The sequence below is a fragment of the Aulonocara stuartgranti genome, assembly GCF_965226115.1.
Source record: "Aulonocara stuartgranti genome assembly, chromosome: 6".
Classification (NCBI taxonomy): Eukaryota; Metazoa; Chordata; class Actinopteri; order Cichliformes; family Cichlidae; genus Aulonocara; species Aulonocara stuartgranti.
The window spans coordinates 5,729,640-5,740,923 of NC_138944.1; the positions used below are offsets into that span (position 1 = coordinate 5,729,640).

Genomic DNA, 11,284 nt, shown 5'->3' on the forward strand with positions numbered 1-11,284 from the left:
CCCCCCCCCCCCCCCCAGGCAAAACCTATTTCACTTCATGAAAAATATTTTGATACTGATTTAGATTTTGAAAAATGATACTCTAACTTCTATATCTGCTGTTGTCAAGGTTTTTTGTTTGTTGTTTTGTTATTGCTTACTAAGTATACTCGGAGAGTATCTTCAGCCAAATTGTATGCTTGTGTCTTTCAGTTGCCTTACTTCATGAATGAGCTCACCCTGACAGAACTGGACATGGGCTCGACCACTCCCAGAATCCTCAGGGCATCTAAACCCTGCATTAACTATCGAGGCAAGAGACAAATCAATTTGGAACCATAATACACTTACACACACACACACACAGTGAACAACTAAAAGATGCACTGGCAAACATGAGCTCTGTGCACTTTATTTTTTTTCTCTCTCAGAAGACTCTAGTTATTGTGCAATATTTGCCACGGAGAACATTCGAGTATCTCGTGTTTTTAAAAACACAGCACCTCCACACAGGCCATTCATAGTCAGATAGCTATGCCCATGGTAGAGATAACAAAGATAAGGGGTAAAATTCTAATCTTTGTTATCTATAAAGTTACAAGTGGTTTGGTGTTGCTTGTATAAAGCTGTCACAGATCTGGGTTCCAGCTTTCAGGGGATTTTTCTTTTGTTTGTTAACACTTAATGGCTAATGGTGAGCTTTGTTATCAAGATACAGTGCTAATTAGCGCTAAGCAAAATACAGATTAGATATTGCAATTTTACTAACCATGATAGGATGACAGTTGACTGTTGGTGAGCAAAATCATATTTTGTAGCATGCTGTGAACATGTCTGTGATCTGTTGGGCATTTTACCATTGAGTCTCGCTGTCGGGGTCTTCCTCTAGTGGCCATTTAAGGAACTGCAGGGTTTGGCACTCAAACACTGGTTTCATTTCTTAGTTCTGGAGATGTCTCCATGGTACAAACTGAAAAATAATTTAACTTTACTTTTGCAAAATTGCTCCCTTTTGGAAATCTCACTTATGGAAACACAACTTGAATTAAGACATATTCAGCGTTTTTGACCATTTATAAATATAGACAGTTCTGTACCACTTAGAGTAGCTGTTATCTATAGCTGATATTGTCTGAACATCAGCTCTACTATAAATGTCACTGTAATCTCTTGTCAAACATGAATGTGACTAACCTCAAACGGACTGTAGCCTAGTTTTATTTACTGTAGTTTTCTAGGTCACATAGACAAGTTTTTCATAAGCAAACATGACACTATATGTCAAAGCTTTCTTTCTACAAAAACTCCTACTCAGATTTTTTTGCTATGACTTTGCTTTTTATATTTGGTGGCAGACACCTCTGCAGTCCAGACTTCCAGACTTTAAACTGTCAAAACTTTAGATAATGTCATTTTTAAAGCTTGGTGGACAAAAAAACTCAGAAATGACATTTTGCCTCATGACTGGCCGTGGGTCTCTTTCCCAGACTTTTTGCTGTGACTAATAAGTTCACAATTCTGAGACTGCGCTCTCCATCCAAACAACAACAACACCGGCGATTGCTGTGCTAACTTTACTGAAAGCAACCCTGTCCACACTGACAACAAAAAAGAACTAGTTAAACTGGAACGACTCAGCTTTTTCATCTTTATTTAAATTTTTGTTGCATCAGTTCACAAGAGTTGCCTCAAGTGAGTTGGAATATCCAAGCACGACTGCTGTTTAGTCCTTCTAGTTGTGAGGCGAGCCAATCAGAAGAATGTTGGCCCAGATCGAGGGCAAAAACGAGGGGCTGCAACAAGACCCAGAACAAATAAATAAGGATTATTTTTGACTGCTGCGCTAGAGTCCAACAATAAAAATTTGGAGCAGGAAATGATATAATATGTAGTATAGTACAGGTCTTTTTAAAAGTATTTTATAGCAGCAGTAGAAACAGCAACATATGAAAGTTAGGGCCACATCATTACCTGGTATAACTTCTGTGGTTGTGGTTGGATGTGGTTGCTGCTAATTATAATTTTAAAAAAAAAATAACCCAAAGGAGATAACACAAGTCTTTGCTAACACCTATAAAAAGAAAAACTGCTCCATTCAAGAACATGCAAAATAGAAATTTTTGTACTGGGCAGTAACAGCCGTTTATTCACTCAGTCTGTCAGGCAGGGGCAGGAGTCGGTTCAGTAAAGCTCATAACCCTGAGCTCCTGTATTGTTGTCTTGAGTTTGGCTAACTGTATGGATGTATGAGTGGAACTGGTGTACAGTAACATTTGATTCATGCAAAAAACAAAAACGACAAAAAACCCTTTAGCAGACATGCTACAGACTGTTGTACAGAATACAACTTATTTAAAGTGTAAGGCTTTGTTTAGAAGTCTAAAGAAATTTAATTGTGTTCTCATATACAGCACAGTCCATACAGGTAGGTTGTACTTCACGGCTCTTTAGCAGGTTTTATGGTTTTATGTGCTCCAGATAAATCGAGGCTTAGCTATGTGAGGTCTTAGCTCTGCATAACTATGCATGTTCTAGAGCACAAGCAGCTTTTACATGAATACTTCTGTGACTATTCAGTAATGCAGGCGCACTGAGCTTTCCTTTCGCTTGTACAACGTAACCTTTGTCATTCTACATTCTGTAACTGATCTCTCTTTTCATCTGTTTCGCATGCACAATCTTCTATTTCTCTTCCTGGTTTTCTCTTCCCCTTGCTTTCCCTTTCATTTCATCTTCCTCTTTGTGCCTCTACTCACTCTTTTCTCATCCCAACGCTATGAGTCACTGCTTCATTTTCATCACTGCAGCAGCACTCACATAACTCTATAATAAGGGCAGGAATTGATTGTGTCTCCAGCTGAGATGGCAACAGTAGTTCTTGGTTCAGTTCCAGACAAAAAACCCATCAGAAGTCTCTCTAAACATAATCAGTTCGCATGGAGCTCGTTTTCACTGATGATGTTGATATTTTGTCAGTTTTTATCGCACTTACTCCCCAAACAGCTAAGGTTGCCAGAGGTTTCTTTTCTTTATCACAGACAGTAAGTGAATTGACAGATATCACTTACATTCAATTAAAATTTGTGATTTTGATTTTTGTTTTAGCCATATTTCTTGGAGGTCGGGGGCAAGTGTTTTATCTTATTTTTATGCCAGGTATTTCAGGTTTTAGGAAACTTGCAATCAAAATGGTCAGTTTAGGTTTCCTTTGGAAATTTCCACTGGTGTTGTAGGGGCTGAATCCTTCAGGCAGCTCAGGTCCTCCTTTATCTCGTCTCATGCCGCTCCTTCCTGTAACAATCCTGCTGAGTGCAATGGATCGATGAATCTTTTCAGCTGTGCATGTGTGCATGTCTTGGCAAGCAATTGTATCTACGTGCCTGCACATTTGTATTCATGCATGTTTGTTGTTACATGCTTTTTTTTTTTTTCTCTTAATGTCAGTTTCTGATGGACACAAGAAAACAAGTACCCTCCCTGTATATGTGAAGGTATTTCTTTGCAGTTTGTTTGGTGGGGCTTCACCCTAATTAGGGAAGCACTGCTCTGATCCAGCTGCTTGCACCGAGGTCATCTTCTTTGTCCAGACTTACAAAAACTCTGTGCTCCTAACCCAACCTGCCTCAGCTCACACCTCTCCAAATTGGTGGGCCCATCAATGCCCTGTAGGCTCAGCTGATCGAAGCTGTTCTTTCAGCCCCACAGTCTTTCTGACTTCCTGTCTATTTTTAACCAGCTGTTTTGTCAGACATTACTAACTCTCTGTACTTTCTGTACTTTCATTTGTTCCAGGTCCTTTTTTTTTCACCCCCTCGACTTTTGGTTTTGTCTTTAACGGCTTTAACTCTGTGTTTCTGTCTGGCACAGCAAACTTATGGCATTATCTAGTCATTTAACACAAACCAACGGTATCAAGGCAGCAAAACAGTGAAAACAAAGCATGCCGTTTCAGTCCTGTGTGTACTTTCCCCACATGTCAGCTCTTGTTAATATCTGAACAAGTTTCCATCATAACCTTTCCATTTTGATAGTACTAATACTTAAACAGCAACAACAAGTATCCAAAGCCGAAATATCTGTATTACAGATGATTTGTTAAGTAACAACCTATATTAACATTCCAGCATGTTTGGTCTTTTGAACAATCATAGCACTTCAGAGGCTCTAACAGTCAAAACCAGGATCATAATGTGAACCCTGAAGCTAATGGGGATCCATTGCAGCCAAATTAGCAACAGTGTGACGCATAAGTACTTAGAAGATTTAGTCAGAAACCTCCCACTGGCATTTTGAATAACTTAGGGAAGCTTTGTTAAGACAAATTAACAGTGAATTGCAATAATCCAAATGTGATGGATATAAAGGCATGATCATCAAGCTCCAGTTCAGCATGACACAATGGAACTTCACTTGGCACACCAAGGATACAAAGTTTCCATTACCTTACCTACCACAAAAGTGTCGGGAGCACAAACAAGGACTTCTGTTTTCCCATCATTAATGTGGAGACAACTGTCAGCCATCCCAACGTCTGAGCACCTGTGCAAGATCTGCAACTTAGTCCTTAAAGGAGAGATATAACTGATTGTTATCTGCATTGCAGTGATAAGAAAAAGTGCTTGAAATGTGCTAAAGTCAGATCCAGCATCAACCAAAAAGAGCATTCTCCTACATCACAATGTTACAGGACCTTTAGGGGTCAGTATCTTGCCAAAGGCATAAACTTGAGCAGCCAGGAACCAAACCACCAACATTCCAGTTATTAGAACACTTGTAAAGGTGTGGGGCCATTATCTGCTCCAGGACATTGATTCTCCAAGTCTCTGTATCTCTGTTGCAGGGATTAAAGACTATTCTTTCAAAAGATATTTCCTTTTTTGGTGTTTTTAATGATGATGTTGGACAGTGTGGTCTAACACATTAGTCAAGAATCTTCCTCACGTATAGAACTGATGACTATGAAGGTCATATATCATGCAAATTATATTGCACTTTTTTTTTTTCAATCCCAAAAATGTTTCGTCAAGGATAAAAAAAGATCACTTTTGTTTGATGGGGAACAAGTTGACCCACAATAGCTGTCTCGCCCACCTGAGCCCACTGTAGGGAAAAAGGTTTCAGATTAGACCCTTAATTCATCCTGTTCAGATTTAAAAGCCTGTTCTCGATGGGCTGTTGTCACGAAGCTGTTAAATAACTACCCAGGTTGTGGACTTTTTGGCTCCCTACTGCTGTTCATCAGTTCCTCATCTCTCAAACTTTGCTGCCCTCTAGTGGTGCCAAGAGAAACACACTAACAAGTTTATAGTAAGTCTTTGCACACAAAGACCATGTGACTATTTTATAAGGAGAGAATTGGGGGTGGAAAAAAATGGGGAAACATGGGGGGGGGCATACACAGCCTGCCCCAGTCAAGCCAAGCTTTCTATGGAGATTTTTAACAAGTTTCTACTATCAGATTACAGCAAATTTGGTAGTACAGAGGTAACAAGAAAAGAGGAGGGAAAGGAGAGCCCTGTTTTTTGCAGCCAGATCTCCCTGCTGTTATCAAACAGAGGCTTAGGGAAAAGCTGTGTGCTCTCCAACTGTTCCGCCTACGTTTAAAGGATGTCTTCCAGTTTTTCCCTTCCTTCTCGGGGTGCTTCAGTGTGTCTTTCTCATCTAAGCAGAGAGATCAAGAAAATAAAATCAGTTGGGTTCCCTGCTTTAGTGATGCTTGGAGGGGAATGAGAGGTGCCACAGAAAGAGCAGCACAGCTTTATGAGAATAGTGAGAGTAAGTCTGAGACGAGAGGTGGTGAGGATGACTGTGAAATGGAAGATTCTCAATGTTTTAGCTTCAAAATTAGTAATTATGTTTCTTTCCACTGTCACTAATAGACTCAGATTGGGAAGCCATTTTTTACAATATAACAGTGATCTGCTAATCTTACATTTTGCAGTTTCATATCTTACTTTTTTTTTTCCTCATATTGACCTTCCTAGTAATCTTTTTTTTTTTTTTTTTTTTTTTTTTTTTTTTTTCCCCCTCAGGTCTGTGGTTTGACCTAGAGATGACCTACAGTGGCTCCTTCCTGATGACCCTGGAAACCAAGATGAACCTCATTCGCCTGGGCAAGGAGGGAGAAAGCCTGCGCCCTGGCGAATTTGGCAAAGATGGGTAAGACAGTCGATCTCCACCACAATACTGTGTGCACCTGTTGGAACAGCCTTTGTTGGATTTAATGCAGAGTTTTGTGGGGGGTGGGGGGGTTCTCCTGGGACTTAAACAACGCGTGTGGTCTTTAGTATCTAGTACACTGTCCGGTACCTCACCTGTTTCTCTCAGTGTTTTGTCTTTTCTGTCTCCTATACCTCCCCCCCCTTGCTTTTTGGTGTAAAAGGTGCAAATTAAAACCACTGGTCTACAATATGAATGTTTGGGGATTCCCAAAAATAATGGGAAAGGGGGCTTTTTTTTTTTTTTTTCAAGGTCTCATGAGGAAACAAGGTGTACACCACCTGAAAAATTGTGAAAATAATTCTCGTGAAGCTTTGTTTTTCTTTTCTTTTTTAGTAACTTACTAAGTTGTTTATTAAAACAGCGTTATAAGCATGTGTGCATGTGAGTAATCATAGATGGCATATTAAAAACGATAAAAAACACAAAGCAAAACCGTTTGCATTTGTTAATAAATGCATAGAAGCCAGCACATTACAATCCTCATTTATTTGTTCATGTGTTTCTAGATACAGGCCACGAACTTACTGCTTGGCTGACAGTGATGAAGAGTCATCCAGCGCAGGTTCATCAGATGAGGAAGACTCCTCAGATGTTTCCAATGATTTGACTGGAGCGGAGGGGTGAGTGTAAAGGGGCGTGCTTTTTGTAATCAAAGGACTGTAAATGTAAACAGGAAATGAGTGTTATGATTACTTCAGGTTACAAAAGTACTGGTTAAATTTAATTGGAACTGGGACTGTCTAAAAAAATGTATGTGTAATTCATTTCTGATCACTAATTCTAAAATAATTTCACCTGTCACATCTGTATTTATTTCACTAATAAAACTAAATAATAGAAGAAATCAAAATGAAAAAATAGAATTATTGGATTACTGGAAAGTTTGCATTGTTTAACCCAAATCTTCCTTTTAATAAATACAGCTTTGTTGGAGGACATAAATCGAGCAAGATCATGCGCTTTGTGGACAAGATCACAAAGTCCAAATACTTCCAGAAGGCCACAGAGACGGAGTTCATCAAAAAGAAAATGGAAGAAGTGTCCAACACACCGCTGCTGCTCACGGTGGAGGTGCAGGAGCTCCAAGGAACACTGGCAGTCAACATTCCCCCTCCTCCTACTGACAGGATATGGTATGTGAAGAAAGTCTTGTCCTGCTGTGTAACCTGTGGAATGCACAGAGTGAAGGTGCAGGTTTACCAGAATGACAACAACACGTTTGTTGTAAACAGTTTTTTAGACTCCAGATACCTTTACCCTAAACTTAAATCCAACTACCTTTGTTTATTAAGTAAACTGTGAGGATACCCAGAACTGGTGGAATTACTCAGCTAAATAAATGTGTATTTCTTTATACAGTCTCTTACTGCCCTCTAGTGGTGGCCATATGTCAGTCGTTAGCCGTGATGGTGAGGGTGTTGATTGTTTTCTGGTGCAGGTATGGCTTCAGGACACCACCTCACCTGGAACTGAAGGCACGACCTAAACTGGGAGAAAGAGAAGTCACTCTGGCTCATGTCACAGACTGGATAGAGAAAAAACTGAAGCAGGAATTCGAGGTATCGTAAACACAACATTTCTCTTTAATTTTTGTAAGTCACTGACACAGTCATACTTCGGAGCACAGCAACATTTATTTATGGTTCCGTACAGAAGGTAGAGCTAAAAAGACACACTTTGCTGATGTGCTTATGGTCTTCGTCTATGTATGGATTTATGTATGCATATTAGTATGTAGGGTAAAGTGTAGAGCAAGGCAGTGATGCCAGCAGTTGTAGTCCTCAACCATGCGCACAATTATGACAACAGCAGATGGTGTTTAGAGGATTTGATGCACTTGAGACGCATTTTTGGGTGCATGCACTTTTGTAATGGAGTGAAGGTTAAAAACAAGTGTTAACATCATTAGCTGTAGATTGTTACACAGTCAACATTTCAGCTCCTTAATTACCTTTTTGGCAGTTTTTACTCATCTGGCATGTTAGTTAGGGAGCTGCTGCTACTTCACATCAAAGGGATTCAGTTGAGTGGGTTCAAGCATCTGACTAGGATGCTTCCTGAACACCTACCAATGGAGATGTTTCACTCAGACCCAAGACACACAGAAATCCCTAGAAATTATTCAAATTTTCCACCCATTTTCAGTCTAGTCAATTAATGCACTAGGAACATGAGTGCATTTTATTAATAAACTGGGCAAATTAACCACTTCACTTTAGGTTTCACGCTGAATCAAGCATATTAAATACTGCCTGTCCATTATCTCTCCATCTTTTAGAAAATCCTTGTAATGCCAAACATGGATGACGTGTGGCTGCCGATCATGCATTCTGCCATGGACCCACGGACAGCTGGTGGCCCTTTAGTTGGCCCCCCAGTGGACCCAGAGCCTTCCCAGCCAGAGAGGGAGAGCACCAGCCAGCCATGATGATTGTTTACAGTATTTCCTAACTATTACAGGGTCTTAGAATGGAAACCGGAGCCAAAGTCGATAGGTCTGACGCTACTGTAACACGAACACATTCCCATAGAATAGACTATGAATTCTACAAGAACAAGGTAGAGTCGACCAAATAAACACTAATGACAAACAAACTGTTGCTTGCTGCTCCCTTAAGTGGTATTTATCAGAGGATAGATTGATTTGTCTTTTAGAGTTTAAGGATGGACATATGAAGGGAGTCACGTTTGGCTCAAAACCGGGAGGGGGTTAAGCTAATAAGAGGAGAACATATAAGTATATAATGTGCTATGAACATGTCAATGTGAAAGCATTCACCACATACCTTACAGCCTGCACGTGATGAGACAGTGAGACGGCGCATGGTAGGCCTTTTTAGTTTAGAGACTGAGCAAGTGGTGCTCACAGCGTGATGTATGTAGATTTTTCTAGAGAAACAGGCGAAATAAATCAGATACTTGATGTTTATTTACCGAAAAAGATTAAACCTTTAAGTGGCTTTGTGTCAGCGACTTTTAATCAGGTGTTAACTTACAGTATTGATTTGTGCTGTGACCAGATCTTGAACACCCCGTTCACTTGCCAAACCCTGTTCTTTTTTTTTTTCTTTTTCCTTGTTTTTTTTATTAATGCCACTGATGCCATTATCCGTGTTAACATGGAAGAAATGCTCAAGAGCAAACATGCGTCATGTAGGAACTGTCGTTCACAGCGTAAATTTAATGCTTATGACAAGTACGCAACAAATAAGTGCAATGTTAGAAATGCTACATAGAATTTAAAATGATAGAGACTATAAGTGTATGTCTGAGAAGTAAGAGCCCTGTAACACGTCTGCTGAATGTACGTACGGGTGTTTGTGGCTTCAGTTGTTTTTGAATGGAAACGTCTTTTCTCCCGGCAAACATTTGACTGGGATATGCAAATTATTGCACAAATACTAATGAAGGTTTTCTTATGATAAACACTAGCTCTCCTTGCATATCATTTTAGACATGTCCTATTCGATAATCGGGCTTACGGAGAGCTGAGTGGCTTATTTATCGATGCACTTAACAGTTTTAATTAAGATATGTGACAGTGCTTTAAAACGACTTTAACCTCCACGCTGTATGTAGAAGGACACTTCAGTGAAGCTAAGGTACAGACTGGTTCATAAACCTATTGCCAAGAATGTGCACCCTTCTGGGGGAAAAAAGAAAAAAAAGCTCGTTAACTTTGTTTCTAATCTTAACCAAAGTCCTTTAATTAGGCCCAGAGTTGGACTGCTCTTTCTGCTCACAGGTACACATCTTGTATTGACAAAGCATTGTGAAGTGACATTTACAGATGTACTACAGTACATGCGTTAATGTTGAGGGGGTTTTTTTTCCTTGTATTTTGGAAGTCTAAGTGGGTTATGGTTTCAGGTTTTGTGTCAATGTTTTTGGTATAAAGAGAATTAAAAGAGAATTTTTTGATGATATATGTAAAGCTCATGAAGTTATTTGTATCTGTGAATTATTCATGACTTTTTAAAATTTACATTTTAATTTCAAAGCCAAATCCAGTGATTATGTGTATCTGCCTTATTTATAGAGCAAAATAAATCTTGTCAAAGCTTTTTATTGTTGTTTTTTGCTTTCTCACAATTTGGGTTGCAAATGCTTAGTTTATCTTCTCTAGCAGTGGGTCTTGTTTTCATAATAGATTAATAATAATTTGATGTTGGGCTCAGTTCATCACTTAAATCACGTTGATTTTTATTAAAGCTTATAGTTGGAGCTGTAACCATCTCTTTATTGTACCTAAAGGTATTATAGGTAAAGAACTCAAGAACTTCATCGTTTTCTTTCACGTCTGGAAGTTTTAGTTGTGATGTAACTTTTTCCAGTCCTTACATACTGTTTTATAACTGTTGCCATCAAGAGACGGATATGTTTCAATGCACATATTAAACAAATATGTAGGACTGTTTTCTTCCATTTGCACAGCATCACTAAATTTAGAAATATTCTGTTTTAGAGTGATGCTGAAAAACTAGTTCATGCATTTATTACTTCTAGGCTGGACTACTGTAATTCGTTATGATCATAACTGACAGGAAGTGGAATTGATTCACTGAACACTTCTTCCCTATTCTTTTCTTTTCTCCTTCTGGCAATTTTATTTATACAAGACATTTTATACATGAGACTGAATGTGTACGGAAACTGAAGGCATTAAAGACAGAACAAAGCAAAACAACAACACTTATTGACCTGTGTGAACAAAAAGGTTTTGAGTCTGTTTTTGATCTCAAGTCAGCAGGCTGCTTGTTCCAGAAAACTGAAAGCACCCTCAACAGACTGAGATTTGATTCTGAGAACAGTTAAAAGACCCAGTCTGGGTTTTTGACAGTCAGCAAGTCAGAGACATACTGGGTGGCCAAACCATTGAGAGATTTGTGAACTAATAGAAGAATGTGTATATATAGCACTGGGAGCCAGTGAAGTAACTTCAAAACTAAGTTAATGAGGTCAAATTTCCATCTACCTGTACGGATTCTGCCTGCTGCATTTTGAATAAGCCAGAGATGTTGTGCTGATGATTTGGTCCTTCAAATAGAGTGCTGCAATAATATAACCAACTTAAACCCATGAA

General features: G+C 39.1%; 1 protein-coding gene across 2 annotated transcripts in view; it reads left to right on the forward strand.

Annotated features, from left to right (window-relative positions):
* Positions 1–10,265, forward strand: part of LOC309708455 (testis-expressed protein 2-like) — a 34,927-nt gene extending 24,662 nt beyond the window's left edge. Inside the window, exons 8-13 of one of the 2 annotated variants that reach the window (XM_082536520.1) lie at positions 193–292; positions 6,012–6,138; positions 6,714–6,821; positions 7,125–7,334; positions 7,640–7,760; positions 8,480–10,265. In XM_082536520.1, coding sequence (XP_082392646.1) covers positions 193–292; positions 6,012–6,138; positions 6,714–6,821; positions 7,125–7,334; positions 7,640–7,760; positions 8,480–8,629 — 816 coding nt within the window. In that variant the 3' untranslated portion in view covers positions 8,630–10,265. Of the gene's footprint in view, positions 1–192; positions 293–6,011; positions 6,139–6,707; positions 6,822–7,124; positions 7,335–7,639; positions 7,761–8,479 lie in introns of both variants that reach the window. The other variant, XM_082536519.1, reaches the window with a different exon arrangement.
* Positions 10,266–11,284: the final 1,019 nt, after the last annotated feature.